Below are 21,565 nucleotides of genomic sequence, written 5' to 3'. Positions count from 1 at the left end.
ACTAAATCCCATCATAAAGAATGCAGAGGGACTTCCAAATTGTTTTTGTGATGTAGGAATTGTATTTATATCTGGAGCTAGAAATTGTGTCAGGTCTTATGAAACAAAATGGAATCAATGCCCAGCCTTTTCTCCAAGCTCCTGGTCTTTTTCTGTGATACTATTAGTTATCTAGGTAGGTTGTTTCATGCTTAGAATCACTGGCATGCTTGAAAAAAAGTAGGAACAAAGGTCAAGTAGCAATTATTTGAAACCAACAGGAGATATGAACAACACTGCTGCCATCCAACTTAGCTTTTATTCCTTGTTTCAGTGTAGAGCTAAAATATTCCCATTCTCTGTGATAGACAGTGCATGTAACATGGATGACAAAGTGTTTAAATTCTTTGTTGGAATCTTTGTCTTCTCTAGATACTTGAATTCAATGGTCAAAGAGCCACCAGTTAGATATGGGGCTCTGGACAAGACCTCTAACCTCCCCTGTGAGTTAATAGGATTAGAAGAGATGACCTTGTGATTGTCTTTGGGATATGGAAATACTAAAGGGTCTCTTAAAGGACCCTTCATTGCCGTAAATAAAATGCCAACTTGCTTTCCGTGTAACTGCTAGTTGAAATGTACAGTTCTAATTTATCACACAAATTACTAATTATTTTACTTCACAGGTATCTTTAAATTATCCAATCCATCCTTGTAAATGATAATTTTTTTAAAAATGTAAGCTAGTTCATTTCATTTAGGACATTTACTCAGTTTGAAATGTACTGACAAAATGGAAATTTGAAATCTCAGGGAGAGTCTCTCTTCTATTTTTTTAAAAAAGATGGGGTCTCCTCCGTTGCCCGGGCTGGACTGCAGTGGCACATCATAGTGGCATGTCATAGCTCACTGTACCCTTGAACTCCTGGGCTCAAGTGATCCTCCCGTGTCACCCTCCTGAGTAGCTGGGACTACAGGCAAGCACCACCATGCCTGGCTTCTATTTAATTATTACACATACAGCTCTTGCTGAGTGTCCCACCCAAGCTGCCACCCTGCACTTCTTGGTAGACCCATCTTATTCAAAACTGCAGAGGAGGTCAGGTGCAGTGGCTCACACTTGTAATCGCAGCACTCTGGGAGGCTGAGACTGGCAGATCACTTGAGGCCAGGAGTTCAAGACCAGCCTGGTCAACATGGCAAAACCCTGTCTCTACAAAAAAAAAAAAAAAAAAAAAAAAAAATTAGCCAGGCGTGGTGGTGCACACCTGAAATCCCAGCTACTAGGGAGGCTGAAGCACAAGAATCACTTGAACCTAGAAGGCGAAGGCTGCAGTGAGCTGAAATCATGCCACTGCACTCCAACCTGGGCAATGGAGCAAGACTCTGCCTCCAAAAAAAAAAAAAAAAACTGCAGAGGTAGTATCCAAACCACAGGTCTCATGCCTGTTCTTCTGCCTCACATTAACTCTATTTATCTGTTGTTTTACTATGTTGGAGGTTTTTCTAACCTGTATTCATTGCATATAAACAACTATATATTGGAAGGTTGTTTGCTTCACCAGAATTTATTTAAGAGAGTGATACAAAAGATTCAAGTACCTTTCAAGAAATACATGCTTTCTGTGAATGTCTTGCCCCCAGTAAAGAATTTCCTTTTTATTAATGAAAAGAAAGAAATTTAGGGCTCTAACTTTAATCAAGATGCAATACCTACCTTAGAATACATGTTAAATACATGTGTAATTATACTGACTTCACAATATGTCACTTAAGACATTTGATGCTTAAAACATACTGTTTAATGGTCACATTAAGTGAATTCAGTAGCCCTTCATCCTTGATTAGAATTGGATATCACAAAGTAAATCTTAAAGTTCTTATCAGAGCCTCTTTTAAAACTGCCCTCATTGGAGTATAACTTATCTGTAATTTTAATTTTTACCTTTAATGTATAATATTTGAAAGCTAGTATTTTATCTTTTATAAAACCTCACAATGCCACTCACTAAACTTTAAAGAAAACATGATAAATTCCTAAAGAGAAGCTTTTTTTCCCCTAGAAAATTAATTTTTGTCATCTTGCAACTGGAAGATCGTAACTATATAATTCAATGGTTTCTAAATTGCTTTGGCCATTGGAAAGCATAGCCTTTTTTTTTTTTTTTAATCTACGTGTTCAAAATTCAGTCAATTCAGGTGACTAAAAGCATCCTTTATTTCTGCTTCAGACTTTTTTTTGTCCTATTTTTGTCTTAAAATATCTTATGCTCTATTAATAGGTACAGATCTGCTCAAGTCCTCTTAGACATAGGAAGAATCTAAATTTGAAAAAAAAAAAACAGCAGCAAATCTGCCCTTTTCATCACTATTTCTCTAACACCTAAGACAGTGCTTGGCAATAAGGTGGGCTTGGCAATCCTGTGTCTTTGCTTTATAAAGAATGAATACATTTATTTGTGAATTAAAGTTTTCCAATCCCTACATAACTGGATTAAAAGACATCATCATACTGTGTCTGATCTAGAGAACAATCTACATAAATCCATACACACACATACACATGCCATGTTTCAAAAGAAGTTTGAGACATTTGTTTTCTCTATGTCAAACTTCATATCACTTGACATGGAGATGTGAACATTCACATATTTGTACACGTAAGATATATTTATCTGTGTATGTGCAAATTGCACATGCCAATATAAAATGACATTTTCTGTCAATGTTCTTAAGTATTCCTAGTAAAATTTCACTGTTATGTAGTTGATAATTATGATCCTAAGAGGAAAAGCAGAGGGCATGAGTAAGAAGAAAGAGAGTAAGTTCCAGAGAGAAACTACTTATGGGAGATATTCTAGGGACATACTAGTAGGTGAGCAGAGCAAATTTAGGATATCTATCGATCTAAAAATGCAGCAGTAGCAGGAGTAAATGTTGAATCAGGTAGCTACAATTTCCACTTCCAGAACAAGGCAGGCCAGAAACACAGGTGGGAGCACGAGAGGGTGGGAGAAAAAAAGCAATTATTTTCTGGCCCCTGGATATGCTTTAGCTGATATTTCTGAAAAGAATATTGGCTCGTTGGGCTGTTCTTCTCTTAAATTGCGTATTATAAAATCTTGAGGAAAACACCATATTGAAGGGTTCCAGAATGATTCAGCACTCTTATTTGTAAGCCCGAAGTCGTGTCTCTAATGCAGCTTTGTCTGGGGCGGCAGCAGCTCTGCTCTGCAAACAATGCACCATCCCTGGGTCCAAGAGCTCTTTTGTTGGCATGGGCTACTGCAATGTGAATACAGTTTTAGTTGTTGCTTGCAAATCAATGCATGAGGGGACTTTTCGTCCCCAGTGGGGAGCCTTCGTATACTGTTTTCAGTAGGGGAAACACTGCAGCCTAATCCAAAGAAGTGGAAGGAGAAAACATAGTCACCCTCCACCACGTACAAACACTCTCCATAGGCAGAGAGAAGCCACATAAAAATGACTGGCAGCATTACTTCTTGCTGTTCACAGTCTGCTCTCTTGATAAAGACCTTGTCTTTCCAACTCCTGCAATGAAAAGCCACTCGCCTGAACAAACCTTGGCACATACATCCCACCCCATGCTTCTCCCTTGCCTTGCCTTTACCTAGTCAGGTCTGGCTGGGTGTTGTGTCTTATGGCCTGTTACACAGAGCATCTTAGAATCCTGGCAACGAGCTGGAAAGGAGCTGTGATTCTAACCCCCCCTTGCCTTTTCTTTTTTTTTTTTTATAAACAAATAAGAACCTGAGAACAGAGAGAGAGGGGTCTCCTCCAAGATCACGGAGAGACTGTTTTAGAACCCAGGGCTCCTGCTGCACCATATAGCATTGCTCATTTTTCTTCTGGAGTTGTAGAACCAATGCCTTCACTATCAGACACTCCATGTCTGCCCCCTGATGTTACCTACTGACCAGTGGGCTTCTTGGTGATGTGATGCCTTAGGATTAGACAAAGCAAAGACTGAAGCTTTCCTGGCCAACACCTTAGCAGCACCGAGTGAGAGAATGGTCTCGCCATTGGTGAATAGTTGTTTCGTATCCACACAAGCCCCACAGCAGCCTGGTGCAGTAGCTACTCATGAACCCATTTACGAGAAATGGAGAAACAGAAGTTGGGATTCTCACCCTGACCCATGAGGGTGGATTCCCAAGTCAATCCTCTTTCCATCTTGTCACGCTTGCCTCCCAAAGTTTAAAGCCAGTAGAAGGCCGGGCGCGGTGGCTCAAGCCTGTAATCCCAGCACTTTGGGAGGCCGAGACGGGCGGATTACGAGGTCAGGAGATCGAGACCATCCTGGCTAACACGGTGAAACCCCGTCTCTACTAAAAAATACAAAAAACTAGCCGGGCGAGGTGGCGGGCGCCTGTAGTCCCAGCTACTCGGGAGGCTGAGGCAGGAGAATGGCGTAAGCCTGGGAGGCAGAGCTTGCAGTGAGCTGAGATCCGGCCACTGCACTCCAGCCTGGGCGACAGAGCGAGACTCCTTCTCAAAAAAAAAAAAAAAAAAAAAAAAAAAAGCCAGTAGAACATAGGCATATTTCCGTTCCCTAAACAATAGTGCATGAGCTAGTTTCTCCGCATGGAATGCTTTCCCTCCATACCTGGTTATTTCTGCTCACTAAAGTCTTAGCTCAACTGCTTAGCTCAACATATCAACTGCGCAGAGGGGTTTCTCACCCTCCCAGTCACCGGATTTCATTGTATTCATAGCTCATATCAATATCTGAAATTATTATATTTGTTATTTGTTTACTTTGATTCCTGTCTCCCCTTGCCAGAGTGGAAATTCCATGAGATCGGGGATCTTATTTTTCTGCATTTGCAATACCAAGAACTGTGCCTGACACACAAGTTAGCAATAAATACTTACTAAAGAAATGAGTGGCACTAAGAAAGTCAGTCTTCCAACCACCCCATTCCCTTTGAAGATTTCCTAGAGTTCCGGGTTAGGGGTTCAGCCTGGGCTTGAGGTGCAAAACAGTGACCCAAAATATTTTAGGGTTCAAACCTATAGACTTAATAGAATATGCACCAGGCCTTGACCAAATAAAAAGGCCACGGACTTATTGATAATAGGAGGGAAAGAGAGATTTTCCAGATGGTTGATATTGAAGAAAAACATCACAACATCATGATGCGTGTTGTGTACTATTTATGAGAGACAAGAAAGCCACAGCAGACAAACAAGATTTTCAGTTCCCACCTTAGCCTACCTACCCTCTAAAAGAAGTGTTCACCCACAGTGAGGGAAGGAGATTCTCCATCTGAATTCCACTAATCAACTAATTTCCCTCAAACCAAAACTAAGTTTACTACATGTAAGCATATAACTTCTCTTAAAAATACACAAGCATATATCTATTTGTATGTATATAAGCATACACTATTGACTAAATGTAAGCATATAACTTCTCTTAAAAGTCTTGTTTATACCTTTTCAATAGCACAAAAGAGAAAGTTGGTTTTGGCTATGCCCATTTTCCAGAAGGAGAAACTGAGGCACACAGAATCTGTGAAGTGACCAAGAACAAGTAAATCATGGGACCTTACGGTCAGTGGAGGGCCCTGTTTACTGAGATCTCATTAAAAATCACAACAGAAAGAAGGAAAGAGGAACAGGCAGATGAGGGGTGCCTTGAGCAACTGCCATCACTTTGTATTGTGCAAACTGAAGTCATCATTAGACTATCACTCAATTTGCATCACCACTTTGCTGGAACATCAACTTTCAAACCCTATGTTCAGAACAGAGTCCATTCAGGTGATCCTGAGATCAGGCAAAGAGTTATGAGACTGTTATTGTCATTGCTGAAGAGCCAGAGTCCTTTCTGTTTGCTCCCCAGAGAGACAGATGTTTGCCACCAAAATGAGGAGAATCCCACTTCCCAACGGGGCTGAAATAAATCATGAATAGAGGATTTGCCTAAAGATGTATTTTTTTAAATAAAATTCTAGGAAGAATAAAACTGAGCCAACCATTCATTCTCTGAAAGAGCACTATAATATTTTGTGTATTATATCATATCCAGAGAGTTAATTTAAGGAGGAGAAGTATTTCCCAGTTACACTTTTCATAAAACAATGCTAAATGAGCTTACATTTTATCAGAATGAATTTTTGCTGTACAAACTGCAGAGACTTTTCTCTATGGAAACAATGGGTCATGTAATTGTAGCGAGGTGATAGAGTTTTAGATCTCATAAGCAAGTCATTTAAATTCTCTGAGCCTCAGATTCTTCATCTCTAAAACAGAGAAAATAATACCTACTGCAGCAGGCTCCTGGGAGGATAAAGACTAAGTGGGATGTACACTTTTACCTACATGCATAAAAGTAACACTCAGTAAGTGAACCTGAATTCATAGATGAATCACAGCAGCATCTTAAGAGGCTCTGGGCGGTGTTTATGCCCCTCTGCATGAGGAGCAGCCCTGGGTATACATCTACCCTTTATATACATGTTAACATTTTCTAGGACATAACATTGATATGTTTGTTGAAAATTACAGGGTTATCACTGCCCAAACAGTTGCTTCAAGACTCAACTTCCCACACTACAGGAGGCTAATTTAGACACAGCTGCTGATATTTACGAAGTGTTATCAGAGTCCTCAGGCCAGTCTTAGAACCTGGTGTGCCCACATACTACCCACTGTAACTAAACCATCTAAACTGGCAGGTGGTATCTGTACTTGCTGAGTATCAATTCTACTCGACAAAGCCTTGTTTCTTAGCTATTCAAGTATACAGGGAATGTTTCTCTATTTCAGGAGCTTGGAATTCTGTCAATCCTACAATTAGTAAAGGGTAAGAGAACACTCTGAATTTCAAGATAAGATTCTTACCCTAACTTGGAGTTATTTTATGAACAACCAAGCTTGGGGCGAAAACACACATGACTAATTACGTTAAACTGTAATTAATTAGGAGCATTCAATTCATATAGCGGAATTTTTTTAGGAACAAGAGACACCAATCAGTTTTCAGCTTTAAACAGATTCATTTTGGTAATAATCAAACTTTCATGGAGCTAGAACTCCTTAGTGAATCCATTTTTCATTTTGACAGTGGCTACATTTGCTGAGAAATATTTCTGTCACATTAAATATTTCTTGTGCTATGTTACCATCCCAGCAAAGACCATAATGGCTTAAGCTGGTAAGCATCCTGTTCTTCGTGGATGATTTCATCTAGATATTCATTCATTTCAGCCAGGTTTAAAAGTTATTAATAGACAGTGAGTTGCCTTCTTGAGGCCCTTTCCAATACTGTCACACATCACCTGGCCCAAACCCCTTAAGTAGTAGCAGGATGGCCCACAGATTAGCTGTGGCTTGGAAGAAGCAGGTAGGGATGGCTAATGGAGCCTGTATAGTGTCTTCTCCATTCAAGAACAGTCCAGTAGTCCAAGTTACAAATACCCAGATTTTATGTACAATAGTATTGATATCCAATGCGAGGGATCTAGGTTGTGCACTCCTTATGAGACTCTAATGCCTGATGATCTTTCACTGTCTCCCATCACCCAAAGATGGGACCATCCAGTTGCCAGAAAACAAGCTCCAGGTTCCCACTGATTCCACATTATGGTGAGTACATAATAATAATAGAAATAAAGTGCACAGTACATGTAATGCACTTGAATCACCCCGAAACCATCAGAATTGTCTTCCAGAAAACCAGTCACCGGTGCCAAGAAGTTTGGGGACCACTGGCCTAGGGAATGGGGCCTGGACAAATGAGTAGAACCTAACCGCCCAAGCTGACTGCCAGAGACTCTAAACCTGGATTGAGATTATGAGTTCCCTAATAGCCGAAACTCTCAGAAGTGGCATAAGTAACCATTTGGCAGAGAATTTTTAAAGAAATTCACATTAAGCAGGGGTTGACCTTGGCATAGTCCAAAAGCCTCCTGAAGCTTTAAGTTCAGGTATTTTCTAAAACCCACGTTTCAGTTGGTAGAAGAAAATGCCTACATTTTCTTCTGTGCACTGGCAACTCATAGATCTAGGAATTCAAACCAATTGTTTTTTGAGCTGTCTTTGATAGGAAGTGTCTTTCAATATACTTAGAAGAAAAGTTGTTTACATCATCTACTTTGCATCAGAGAATATGCTAAGTACTTCCCACCAATTAAGTTACAGAGAAATGTTTATTGCACATCTCCAAAATACCAAAAAAAAAAAAAAAGAGATAAACTCTTGTTTGGGAATCTTTGTGTTACTGAATTTAGTGGCAGAGGCCATTAAGAGTGGGAAGAGATAATTGTTTTCTTACTAGACATAAGGTAAAAGCATGTAAAAGGGAAAAGAAAGAGAAAAGAAGTTTCAGATCATTTTATGGGCAAAACAGTAAAAACCGCTGGCCCTTATGGTGTCACATGCATGCACAGTTTCTCACACATACACAACAGATATACACAGATGCAAACTAGGGAACAAAAATGTATCAACTGAATCACCATTCTCAGTTTTATTTTTCTTAGCTGATTGCTGAGGTCTTTCATCGTTTATACTTTATGATTCTCTCAGAACCTTTAAAGCAAAGAGAAACAGAAATATATAACAGGAGAGTAGAATTTGATTTGTAATTACTGTATGTCAGATTGCAAAAAAAGTCATAATTCTGGAGGATAAAGTCTATTGAGTGCCCGGAAAGAACTGCAAGTCAGACACATCCACAGATGAACAGCAGCATACACTTTCCAGACTACTTTACATACAGACTTGTGAGGATTCAGGCCACTTTCCCAAATTCAAGGGTGATAAGCTAGAGACAAACCAGGATGTTGATTCAGAACTGGATGGTTGACCTTTGGCAACCAGAAATGGAAATAAGAACTTGTCACACTCTAAAGGAGAGATTCCTTATGATTCAACCTTAACAAAGGAGATTCTGCCACTTGCCACAACATGGATGGGCCTGGAGGACATTATGCCAAGTGAAATAAGCCAGACACAGAAAGAAAAATATTGCATGGTCTCACTTGTATGTGGAATACGTATGTTTGAAAAGAGCTCAAATACACCGAGATAGAGAATGAAGCAGTGGTTACCATCTTACTGTGGGCAAGTGTTGCCGGAGGCAATGAGAATCATAGGTCATAGGATACAAAATAGCAGATAGGAAGGATGAACATGTTTAGAGATGGAATGGACCACATGGGGACTAAAGCTAATGAAATTGTATTAGAAATGTTTGTTAAATAAGTAGACTTCGACTGCTCTTGTCACAGGAAAAAGTACCTAGATGAGATGATAGATGTTAATTTGCCTCCCTATAATAATTTTACTATCTAAATATATCCCATAACATGACATTGTTAATCTCAAACGTATAGGATACAATTTTAAACAAATGTTTAAATAGAAAAAATAAAGGTTCCAAAACAGTCACACCACGATCCCCTGCTTTTACCTGATCTTTTAATTTCCCATGTTTTCTTGGTCCCCAGGGATCTGAGAAAGAGCTTATGGCTGGCTCTGCCAAAGAAATAAACCACCCAAAAAATCATATCTAGAAAGTATAAGAATACAAATACTAATTATGGCACCTCATATTTTCACATTCCTAAGGAAAAAAAAAAAAGGTACCACTGTATCTGTATAACACCAGGCATTAAAAAAATTCTGACTCAAACTTTGAATCAATATGTGATACTAAACTCCCCAACTTTCTTCCATAAGGCATTTTCTATAGTAAAATTTTCCCTGGACTGTTAGAACAAATGTCAAGTCAGTCACTTAAATTCTATGTGAGATTATTTTAGCAAGTCACATAAATTCTCTGAACTTCAGAATCTTCATATGTATAATGGGATTAATAATGCCCACGTTGTAGGGTTATTTTAAGGATGAAATAAGATCAGGTATGTGAAAGAATTTAGCTCAGTGCCTGTCACTTAAGAGACACCCCACCACGTTCCCTTCCTGTTTTTCTTTCTTTTCTTAAAAGCAAGCAGCTTGGGGAAATGAATGATAATGGCTCATTCAAACAGAATATAGATTCAGTGAAATCAGGATACTCACATTGTATTGATTTACTGCCTTCCTTCAGACAAGTAACAATGGAATATGGCACATTTGTCTATAAAGAGGCATACCGTTTTATAAAGGACTTGAGCATTTCTTCTTCCAGTCCCCACAACAGCTCTGGAAGGTGGGAGTTAGGAAACTCATTTGACAGGTGAGCAACTGAGGCTCGGGAAATTTAAGTGTCTTGCCCCAAAACAAGCTGTCAGAACTATAGAGACTTAAGCCTTCTGACCCAAGTGTTCATTACCTTCCAGCAGTCTCTTTTTCTGGTTCTCAGAGCTCTCCCTGAATCCAAGCCCTGAGCAGGTAGAGACAGAGATGTAAAGAAACCCCTGTTTACTTTAAAAGATATGTGCCAAGCCCAGGGGTTTGTCTTTCACGGTCAGTCATGCTGATGATGCCGTTGCTCTCATGCTTCCGAACTGGAACGGTGCAAGTACTATTACATCAATAGCTGAACTGACGCCCTGTGCACTATCTGCATTTTTAATGATTTGGTTATTTTTGTAGTTATATTTTAAAAGTCCCATGTGTATCAGGGAAGCCATTTAAAAGGCACTAGGAAGGATTAATCAAATATAGGTTATTTTCCATTAGCTGAAAAGAAAGATTCTGAGATATGAGGAATTTACTCGATATTCTGTAAAAGCAAACCCACCAACGTGTCTTTCTTTTCTAACACAGAGAAGGGACTTGGAAGAATTATGTAGCCTCCAGGAACCCTAGGCTGGTGAACATCCACAACCACAGAATAGGCATACTACCATCATCTTTGCTGTCACATAAAAGATGCTCCTAGGATTTTTTAATGTTTCACTACTCTTCCCAAAGAAAGAACAGACTTTTAAGTGTAGTCCAGATGGTGATGGATGAACATAATATTTCTTTGTCCTTTCCCAAGACAGGGTAGTTGTGCATCATGCATGGCAGTCCGTGGTCATTTTTAATATTTAAGTGATGTCTGAGTTGGAGATTAAAATTTATAAAGAGCAGTGAGATCCCAGAGAATCTCACTGGGAGAAAAGGATGGGAGGCCACTTTTCCTTTCAAATGTTATAAAAGCAGATGGGCTTCCCATTCCAGACTTACGCATTAAAACATTTAAGATTGTGATATTGGAAGCCTACAGGAAGAACTCGCTCTCTCTCTGTCTCACACACACACACATTTTTCATTAACTGATCATGAAGGTAATTTCAGAGGGCAAAATTAATTTTTGTTTTTAAAAACCTAGAATGTAACCTTAGGACCCAGCATGTTGACTAAACAAATAATTTTGGAGAAACACAGTAACAATCTTAAATGGAGGGAAATAATGATAACTACCATGATAATCATTACCTTGAAATGTTCTCAGACACTTTACAAAGATGATCTAATTATTCCTGTGTACATCTCTCATGGGAAAGGTGTTATTTCCATCTTGAAGACAAATATAATGTCTACTCTCAAGTTACAAGTGACATGTCTTCTGAGAAGCTTCATTATGTGTTTTCTTGCTCATCTCCAAACTAAGAGATTTAGATGCCCCAAATTAAGTAATTCTGTGGAGAAAACGCAGCATAGTTCATGTTTCTGTGAATGATTGATTAAAATGTTTTCCAAACCATTTTATTCATATGCCCTGTCAAATTATAAAATGTTCACAAATATAGAAATTAAAAAGGATATGATCCAAAATAAATACAACTAGAAAACCTAGTGTTTTTTCTCAACTTTTCTGAGTATAGGTACCCTTCCCAGCCGGTTGGAATGGGGAGTGGGTAAGAGGAGAAGCTGGGAATGGGAATGTATTAATGTGGCTTTCTTCTTCCTTCCTCCTTCAAATAAACCCTGAAAATTTCTTCTCTCACATGAAGTTCTACCTGGAGCTAAAGCGTAGGGTAAAAGAGAAGTGGGAAGAAAAGTAAAAGGAGGAAAAAAGAAGAAATGTATAAAGAAACAAACAAAAACAAAAAGAGTAGGTAATAGAGATGCTCAGTAGTTATTCCTACATTTCTGTGTCATGACATAGGGAGGCTTCCGAAGGGCTGTTGTAGTTTTCTAGGGCTGCTGTAATAAATACCACAGACTGGGTGGTTTGAATAACAGAAATGTCTTTTCTGGCAGTTCTGGGAACTGAAAATCCGAGATCAAGGTGTTGGCAGGTTTGGTTTCTCCTGAGACCAATCTCCTTGGCTGGTAAATGTCTGTCTTCTCACTGAACACTCACATGGTCTTTCCTCTGTGCACGCACATCCCTGGTGTCTCTCGCGCATCCCGATTTCCTCTTATTATAAGGACACCAGTCATATTGGATTAGAACTCACCCTAATGGCTCCATTTTCACTTAATTACCTTTTTAAAGGCCCTGTTTCCAAATAAGGTCACATTCTGAGGTGCTGGCAGTTAGAGCTTTAACATACGAATTCTGGGGAGGCACAGTGCAGCCCATCCCAGGTGTTTTTATTAAAAAGGATCTTCTGCTTCCAGGCAAAGTTGATATAATAAATACTGCATGAACAGCAGAGGGAATGGTCGGCAATGCTTTTACACTCACAAACATTCTGATGAGCTGACCTAACTCAAGCTCCTCACTGGGCAGTTCTGCAGAGGCAGTTCCACTCATCCGCAGCGGATTCTCCCAGCAGTTTATCTCAAGCCTCAACTATGAGGCTGCTTTCTTCACATACCCCCAAAGTGTATTTATATAATTCCAACCATGTGCTCACGGAAGAGCAGGCCATTGCCTCTTCTCTTTTCCTGTAAAATGACAGAAGACAAATCCAGACATTCCTCTTTATATGTTTTCTGAGAGGTGTTTTTCCCTTAAATCTCTTGTGCTTTCAGAGGGTTTTCTCAATCATCATCTGCACCCAATGGCTTGCCCACCACAGAGTGTCTCATGAAGACTGCACACAGGTGCTCTATGCTGGCCGTCTCAGGTCAAAATTGCAGCCCCACCTACTGCCAGCTGCACTAGTGGGACCAAGTAAAGTAGCACCCTGATGACAAGGTTGGAACGGGTGAACAAAGACTTCAAGGAGATGTTCTTCTTTCCAAAATGGCCACATAACACATGTATTTGCCACCACTTCAAGAAAAGATGACTTTCAATATCCTCATTTTAAAACATGTCAATGGACATTACTTTCACATTATAAGTGAAATCTCCATTTTAGGATACTATTATCGATTTTCTAGTTCCTTTAAATATTACACTTTGTGCATTTCTTTGTATGTTAATAATATGACTTAATTGGCAAAATTGTGATATATATATATATATTTATGTAATTGCATAGTTATGTAAAGTCAATAGAAATTTCTGGGTGCAGCACACCAACATGGCACAAGTATACATATGTAACAAATCTGCACATTATGCACATATACCCTAGAACTTAAATAATAATAATAATAATAAAGAAATGTCTGCATGCATTCCTTCATTTACCACATACTTAACCACCTTACTTTACATGCTGGAGATGGTACCAAACACCAGGGATACAAAGATGCATGAATTCCTGACCTGGAAGGGTTCTCAGTCAACTGGAGAAGAGAGGAACATGAACATGTACAATTTAGAAAAGCAGTTCTCAAACTTGGACATGTGTCAGTGTCACATGGAGGGCTTGTTCAAGCCCAGCTTGCTGTCCACTCCCTCCCCAATTTCTGATTCAGTGGGACTGATAATTTGAATTTCTAACACGTTCTCTGTGCCACCTGCTCAGGAAGCACACTCTGAGGACCACTGATCCAGAGTTACAAGTGTTGGGAGGTTCCTCTGAGAAGCAGTTCCCAGCATGGGTTTCAGGGGAGGTCAGAGAGTGCATCACAGAGGAAGTGAGTCTTAAAGGATGGGTGAGGAAGGATAAGGGTGGAGCAATTAGGATATGCCAAGCACATTTAGCTCAAAAGAACAAAAGTAGGAGAAAGTGTATCTGGTTTGGAAAAATGCAAATAAATTTCATTTTTTGGCATATAATTATTTGGCAAGTAATTCCAAGGCTTGAGTTTGAAATAGTTACAGGAGATGATGCTGGAGAAATATGTAAAGCTTAGAGCCACGATTAACGGCCCTGTTTGATTATCCTGTAGGTGATTATATAACCCAGAGTTGAACTTCAAGTTGCAAGAAAAGAACCGTGGTAGAACTCCATCTACAGTTGTCTTTCTTCAAAAGAGCGTTCTTTCTCAGGCTGACACAGGGCTTGCCAACCTTTTGCAAGAAATCATTTTCATTTCTCTGAGTGACAAGTCTCACCAGATGTGAAAGTAGAAAGGGTGTGTTGATTGCACGGAAGCAGAACTGGGTAGGGGTTAAGTTTTTTTGCCATTGACCAATGAGCCACAAGTAAGAGGTATTTCAGTGTCTGGATAATTAATTCGTTAGTTATGATTAACTCTTGGAAAACCCTAAACTTCACTCACCTCTCATGGCCTCCTGCCACGTAGAGTTGAGGGATGACTGGGCTAGACAGGAGAGATTGAGAGAGAGGAAGACCCGGTAGCACAGGTTGTGATGAAATGTGCTTCCTTCCGTTCTCTCTAGGGGAAGATGACGATGACGATGAATGTGGGGAAGAGAAGCTGCCCTCCTGTTTCGATTACGTGATGCACTTTCTGACTGTGTTCTGGAAGGTCCTCTTTGCCTTCGTCCCCCCTACTGAATACTGGAATGGCTGGGCATGTTTCATTGTCTCCATCCTCATGATTGGCCTACTGACAGCTTTCATTGGAGACCTGGCTTCCCACTTTGGCTGCACCATTGGCCTGAAAGATTCTGTGACTGCAGTCGTGTTCGTCGCACTTGGAACATCAGTGCCAGGTAGAAATTACTTTCATGTATAATTCCCCCAGTAGCAGAAGTTCATTTGCCTTCTTGACGCTTTCTTTCCTACAATTTCAAGGGCTGTGATAACAAACCAAGACCTATGAAGGACAAGAGCCCAGAGGTATAAACAATGTCACTGCCGGAACATTGTCATGGCCCTTCTCGAGGTTCAGAAGCCGGTCAGTGTCATTGCAATGACAGGAAAGCATTCCCAGATCCCCAGAGGGTCTCCATGGCCTGTAAGAGACCAGATTGGTTTGATGGATAGATTTTCAGATCAGCTTCCCATTGCAATGAGCACGTTTGAAAAGACAAAAATATAGAGTCAGCTTTAAGAACCAAATTTCTGTCTTTTATATACTTGGTAACATTTTAGTGATCTCTATGAAACTGTATTCATTTAGGTAACTAGGAAAATGTACTTACTGGAGACCTGATATTCTCTTGACCCAAATATTAATAAAAGGAAAGAGAAAGTAAACATTGATCAAGACAGGAAAAAAGTAATCCTGACAAAAGTGGACAGGCCAAATGTATATTTCATGAACATCCCTTCATGCATTCCTTACAAGCTGAATTTTTCTTCTGACCTGCAACTGTAGTTTACTATGTTCACTCAGATTTCTGAGTAAGACATCATCCTCCCAAACAGCATTGATAGCAATAATTTTCAAACTTTGGTGGTGATCAGAATTACCTGAGAGCTTGTTAAGAAATACAAATGCCTGAAAACCATCAACAACCTATGGAAGATCTAGGAGTGACAGGGCCCAGGAATGTGGGTTATAAAGCTCACAAGTGACTCTGGTACACACCAGAGCTTATTGTAACTGAAACTCTGGATCTACTCTCCAGCAGTAATTAGCATCATGACAGATATATAGGCTTTACTTTGAGCAACAATACCCACATTCTTAACTAAATATCAGGCCAACGACAAGCGTTACGGTAGACTTGGAAAAAGGCAGGAGTAGAAGCAAATACAGCTGTGCTAATGGTGCTATTCACTGTCCACTTTCCATATTTCCCACAGTCCTGACATAGTCACTTTGTTTTCTACTAAAATTTGCCGTAGTTGGCAAGCCTGACTTTTGGTTTGAGTCTGAAAACAGCTACAGTTTAAATCATGTATTTCTTTCTACTCAAATTCATTATTCTTCTTCAGGCTGCTATTTATTGTCTCAGTGACTATGGCCAAGTTACTTAACCTCTCTGAGCCTCACTGTCTTCATTTGCAAAATAGAGATAATCATATTTAACATGCAGAATTATGGTCAAGATTGGAAAAAATACCTGCAAATTATGCATCTAGTAAAGCATATGGGACATAGAAAAAAATTAATAAAATTGTATTTCTGGTGATTGTTTATATTGAATAATTTAGGATAATCTGAACAGTATAAATCTGGACACTTCATTCATTAACCATGGATGAAGTATTCCGATTTGTACTGGTCAGCTATAAGGCATGGTGTTATGCAACTGCCTGCCTGCCTGCCTGCCTGGGGGTTCTGATTAAAGACTCCACATGCTTCTGGTAACCAACTGAGAGAATGGAGGAGCTAGGAGACCTAGAGGGTTCCCTTACTCTCACCTTAGCAAGCAGGGCTGTTTGAAGTTTTTCAGTTGACCCTTGATCCTTAGAGGAGAGCAGACTCCCTCTCAATCCCAACTACATTCCAGCAGTTCCATGTTGGTTCTTTTCTTTGCATCTTTTTCCAGAATTACCAGAAATTTACCAAGCAGAAAGAAAAACTTAAAATATTCTTAAGGTGTTTTGATTAGAGACTATATATAAAACCAAAGGAATAAACATTGTGGTTATCCATTGCTTCTATCTGAGGTAATTATAGGAAAATATGTTGGAGTCCACTTTTCCTAAGGTTTAAGTCACTGAATCACATTGTGTCCAAGTTAGCACACACTGTTGGTCATGGGTTTAGTCCCTGAGGAGAATATGTGCAAATAATGATCATAAAGGCAAAAATTATGTCTCTCATAACAATTGTCCAAAATCAGCAGTTTGTCCAACCAAATACATCTCGTTCTCAAAAGGATTTAAAAAATGCTTTTCCTATCTGAAATCCTTGTTCCTGAAAATGTTTTTTATTCCCCAATACCTCTTATCCAATACCCTCAAGCTGGCTTTTTCTAAATGTCAGTCTTCCAAAAGGCCTCTGTGTCTTTCTTAAGAAACTCTTGAAAATGGTGGCAGCCTTATGATTAAAATTGATTTTTCCCTATAACGTGAATTACGGATTACAGCCAACTTTAATGTTTAGAGGAGTCACTTGTTCTGCCACTTAAAACTTACTTAGAACCCAGGTGGAGACGTCAAGAGGTAAGAAAATCTGTTTGGGGAAAATACAGCAGAATCATTCATTGTTGAAACAGTTTCCCTACACTGCCATAAATGCTTTCCATCGGGACACCGATTTCTTTGCTCTGTTATTGAGAGAATTCCATAATTTGCTAAATATTAACTGTGCAGCAAGCTCCCCAAACAATATATTCAGAGGTAATCTCAGATAATCGTATCTATATAAACATTTTTTCCAAAAACTGAAAATTGAACAGGCTGTTGGATGAACATCGTATTTCTGACTTTTTCAACCCTGCTGATTCAGAGCGATGTTTTACTGTATATCGTGTCTCCTAAGAAAAATGATGCTATTGGTTCTAGATGACAAAGCCCAGTTGCTGCAGGCAGAAGAATAAAGAAAAATAATTCCCTTCACTTGTAGCCTGCTATTTAGTCAGCAGCGGTCCCGGGGCCCAGCGTTTTCTCTAGGCTGATGTTTTGGCACTTTTCCTGAAACAGAAGGGCCCCTTCTTAGTGTCTGATATTCTGCTGCTTCTTTATAGGTTAGACTTTTGGATTCTTAGATTCTCATTGCCAGACGGACATTGAAAACTTTCCTGTTAGTCCTCCTGCCTCAAGGCAGGATTTAATATCTACGTATCTCATCAAAAGTGTTTTTGCCATACCATTCAAAATGTATGGGGGAAAGCTTATCAATTTTCATGTGAGATAAAGCTTCTTCCTTGTACCAGCTAGTAGCAAATGCTCATAATCTACTAGCAGAGAAGGATTCATAAAGGTCTTCACTTACCCTCACTGTTAGGTATTTCGGTAAGAGCTTGAAGACCCGTGCCTGTGAATAGAGAAAGGGCCTCCTCTTCCCGAATCACTATTTTTCACTTATCTGTCTGGAGGAAGAGGCTTCCCAAATAGCCTCTTCCCACCTTTAAATGTTGGAGTAAGCCCAAGACTGGTCTCCATCCTTCTTCTCATCTTGGTCCATGCTCACTTCCTTGACATCAGTCTCTATGGTGTAAATGACATCTGTATGCCAATGACTGCCAAATGTATATCCCCAGCCTCAATTTTCCCCTAAGTGCTAGATTCATATACTAGCTGCCTGCCCTGTATTGATGCTAGACATATAATTTGTAGCTCAGAATTACTATATCTAAAACAGAATTGTTGATTTCTACTGCCCAGTGGCCTTATCCTTTAACCAATCCTACTCTTTCTGTATCTTGCCTTTCTCAGGAGAACAAGTCATCATCCATCTAGATATCCTTGATTCCTTTTTCCTCCTCACCATGGTCAAAGGTCCTGCAGATCTTTCCTTTGATTTTATTTATTTTATTTTTTTGAGATGGAACCTTGCTCTGTCACCCAGGCTGGAGTGCAGTGGCATGATCTTGGCTCACTGCAACCTCCGCCTCTCAGGTTCAAGCAATTCTCCTGCCTCAGCCTCCCGAGTAGCAGGGACTACAGGTGTGTGCCACCATGCCTAGCTAATTTTTGTATTTTTAGTAGAGACAGGGTTTCATCATATTGGTCAGGCTGGTCTCAAACTCTTGAGCTTAGGTGATCTCCCCCACCCCTGCCTCAGCCTTCCAAAGTGCTGGAATTATAGGAGTGAGCCACTGCACCTGGCTGACTTTCCTTTAAAGTGTGTCTTGATTGAGCCCATCTAGCTGTGTCTCTACCACCACCATCCTAGTCTACACAGGCATCCTCTCTCACCCAGATCTCTGCAGTAGCCTTCTCTCCGTCTCCCTGCTTCTGCTAGAGATCATTTTAAGCAGTAAATCAGGCCACATTACAGCTTACAATCTTCCAATGGCTTCTTATTTAACTTAGGATAAACTCTGAAAGGCATCACTCTGTCTTACAAGACCAACGTGATTTGGCCCCTGCCTATCTTTCCACTCTGTTCTCCTCCTTGCCTGCTGTTCTTTGGGCCCGTAGGCCTTTTTTTCTATCCACACACCAGGCTCATTCCTTCCTTTGTATTGCACTAGCTGTCTCATATCCCCTTCATTTACACAAGACTGGCTCTTTGTCTTCAATTACATCTTGTCTTAAATGTAATCTTTAAAAAGGCCTTTTATAGTCACCAACTGTGAAGTAGTCAACCCATTCTTATGTACTATTTCACTCTATTTTATATGTGTATTACTTTGTAGATTTTATTTTTGAATGTTACCATTTTCTAACTCTGTCCACTAAAATGTAAGCTTCATGAGAAATCTTGTTCTTTTCTCTAGCACTTAGAATGGTGCCTAACACAGAATTGTGTGTGTGTGTATGTCTGTGGGTTGTATACATAAATAAATGTACAAATCAGTCATTTACACATTAGTACAAGTTAGTTCAATCAGATTGCTTTCTTCCTAATATCTTCTAGAGACAATTAAGAATTGAAGTTATTGAGGGAGGTAGATAGATGTTTTTTAGTGTTGCTTATTCTTGAATAGGACATATCTGAGGTTATTGTCTTAAGAAGTGACAAAAGTAAACTTAAGAGAACTGAGGCCCTCAGAACAAATGTTTTTCCTCTTTCATAATTTTGGCTATGGTGGGAACTGTGATGAGGAGCAAGGTATTTTTTTGGTCTTTTCTCTCCTATGATCCCTTCTTCCAAGACCCAGACCTCAGGTGAGTACTTTTTAAACTTTAGGTAGGCCACGCGCGGTAGCTCACACCTGTAATCCCAGCACTTTGGGAGGCTGAGGTGGGCAGATGACTTGAGGTCAGGAGTTCAAGACCAGCCGGGCCAACATGGTGAAACCTTGTCCCTACTAAAAGTACAAAAATTAGCTGGGCGTGGTGGTGGGCACCTGTAATCCCAGCAACTCAGAAGGCTGAGACGGAAGAATGGCTTGAACCCGGGAGGCGGAGGTTGCAGTGAGCTGAGATCGCACCACTGCACTCCAGCCTGAGTGACAGAGCAAGAATCCATTTCAAAAAAACAAAAACCATTAGGTATACTCTGGAGTGCTGAATTTTGCAGTAGCCTAACACAAGTGTATAACTGTTATATATCACATTATTTCTATGGAAAAACAGGTCCAAAATAAAGGGAAGAAATTTAAGGAGTATTTGGAGCCCAGTCTTTTTTTGGACTAGGGGCCACCTAGTCATTGGACAGTCTTTTAGCTTACAGTTTACTTGGATAAGCCGTGGATATATTGGGCCAGGACATTCCAGCTTATATCCCAGATTCAAAATACGGACTTTCATCTCTTGTTCCTATTGGATTCAAATAAATAGAAGTAAGCATCCTCCTTTAACTGCAGGGAGAACTCTTAGATACCGATGAGTGGTGGTGGGGGGGGTGTTGTCCCCATTAAGTCTTGCCTTCATCTTTCTCCACTCGTCTTGGTGGGGGTTGTATCTGATGCTTGCTGACTTCTACCACTAGCTCCCGGTACCAGCTGGTTGCTACCTGGCCAGAAAAGCTTAAAAATTGGGTACGCTAGGCTGTCCTTTAGTCCCTGGCATTGTATGATTTTCTGTGTCCTTCCTATGTTTTGAATATTCTTTTATCCCTTGGATTCTGTCAAATAGGAGTTATTTCCCTCTAAGGATTTTAAGGCATGAAGGAGAAGAAGATAGTTTTGGTTTCTACCATCCCCCCTAATCTTGTATGTAGAACCTTTTTAATAAAATAAAACCTTATGTTGGGGGAAAATTGTGTCATTTTTAAATTACAACACTTTTAGACTTCTGAATTCCATAGGAAGAACTTGATAGATAAAACTGGTTATCCTGGTTGTTCACCATGTTCTCTTAGTGTGGTGTTAATGACTGTGCACCAAGAGGGTAGAGAGAAGAGAGCTTTAGAGCTGAATTCAGGAACCTAGACTTCTAACCCTTACTTACTGTGTGGTTTTAACCAATTTCTTGACTCTCTGAGCTTCAGTTTTCTTGCCTGTAAAATCAGCCTAATGATACATGGCAATTCAAACAAAGTTTTCAAGAAGATTAAGTAATAGCATGGATCTCAGAGAATGTATCAACTGAAAATTGGTATAACATACAGGAAACTATTATTATTTACGTGGAGATCAACTCTAAAAAAAAGTCAAAATGAATAGAAAACACCAGAAAATGAGAATAAATGGGAAGTTTTGAGCAGGGAGGGAACATTTTTAAAATTTACCACAAAGCTCCACTATATGCTGGGCATAGGCACTGTATATACTTTATTATCTTACTTAGGTTATGTCATTAAGTGATATGAAATGATTTTTCCTCCTTTCAACCTTTTGTTTTGCTTTGATGCTTAGATCCTTCCCCTGAAAATGATTTTTTTTCTGTTTATTCAGCACTGTACCATAAAACATTTTATTATTTTTAGTAAATAAGAAAAACAGCTATTGATAGCGTATATTTTTCAGTTTTTAATT

At 39.6% G+C, this 21,565-nt stretch overlaps 1 protein-coding gene across 30 annotated transcripts in view; it reads left to right on the top strand.

Moving 5' to 3' along the window:
- The window catches only part of SLC8A1 (solute carrier family 8 member A1), a 386,709-nt gene that overhangs the window by 345,040 nt on the left and 20,104 nt on the right, over window positions 1-21,565 (top strand). For all 30 annotated transcript variants that reach the window (XM_009184063.4, XM_003908546.5, XM_003908547.5 and 27 more), the window contains one exon: window positions 14,576-14,851. In XM_009184063.4, coding sequence (XP_009182327.1) covers window positions 14,576-14,851 — 276 coding nt within the window. The remainder of the gene's footprint in view (window positions 1-14,575; window positions 14,852-21,565) is intronic.

The sequence above is a fragment of the Papio anubis genome, chromosome 14 (assembly GCF_008728515.1).
Source record: "Papio anubis isolate 15944 chromosome 14, Panubis1.0, whole genome shotgun sequence".
Lineage (NCBI taxonomy): Eukaryota > Metazoa > Chordata > Mammalia > Primates > Cercopithecidae > Papio > Papio anubis.
This window is presented reverse-complemented; position numbering and strand designations above follow the sequence as displayed.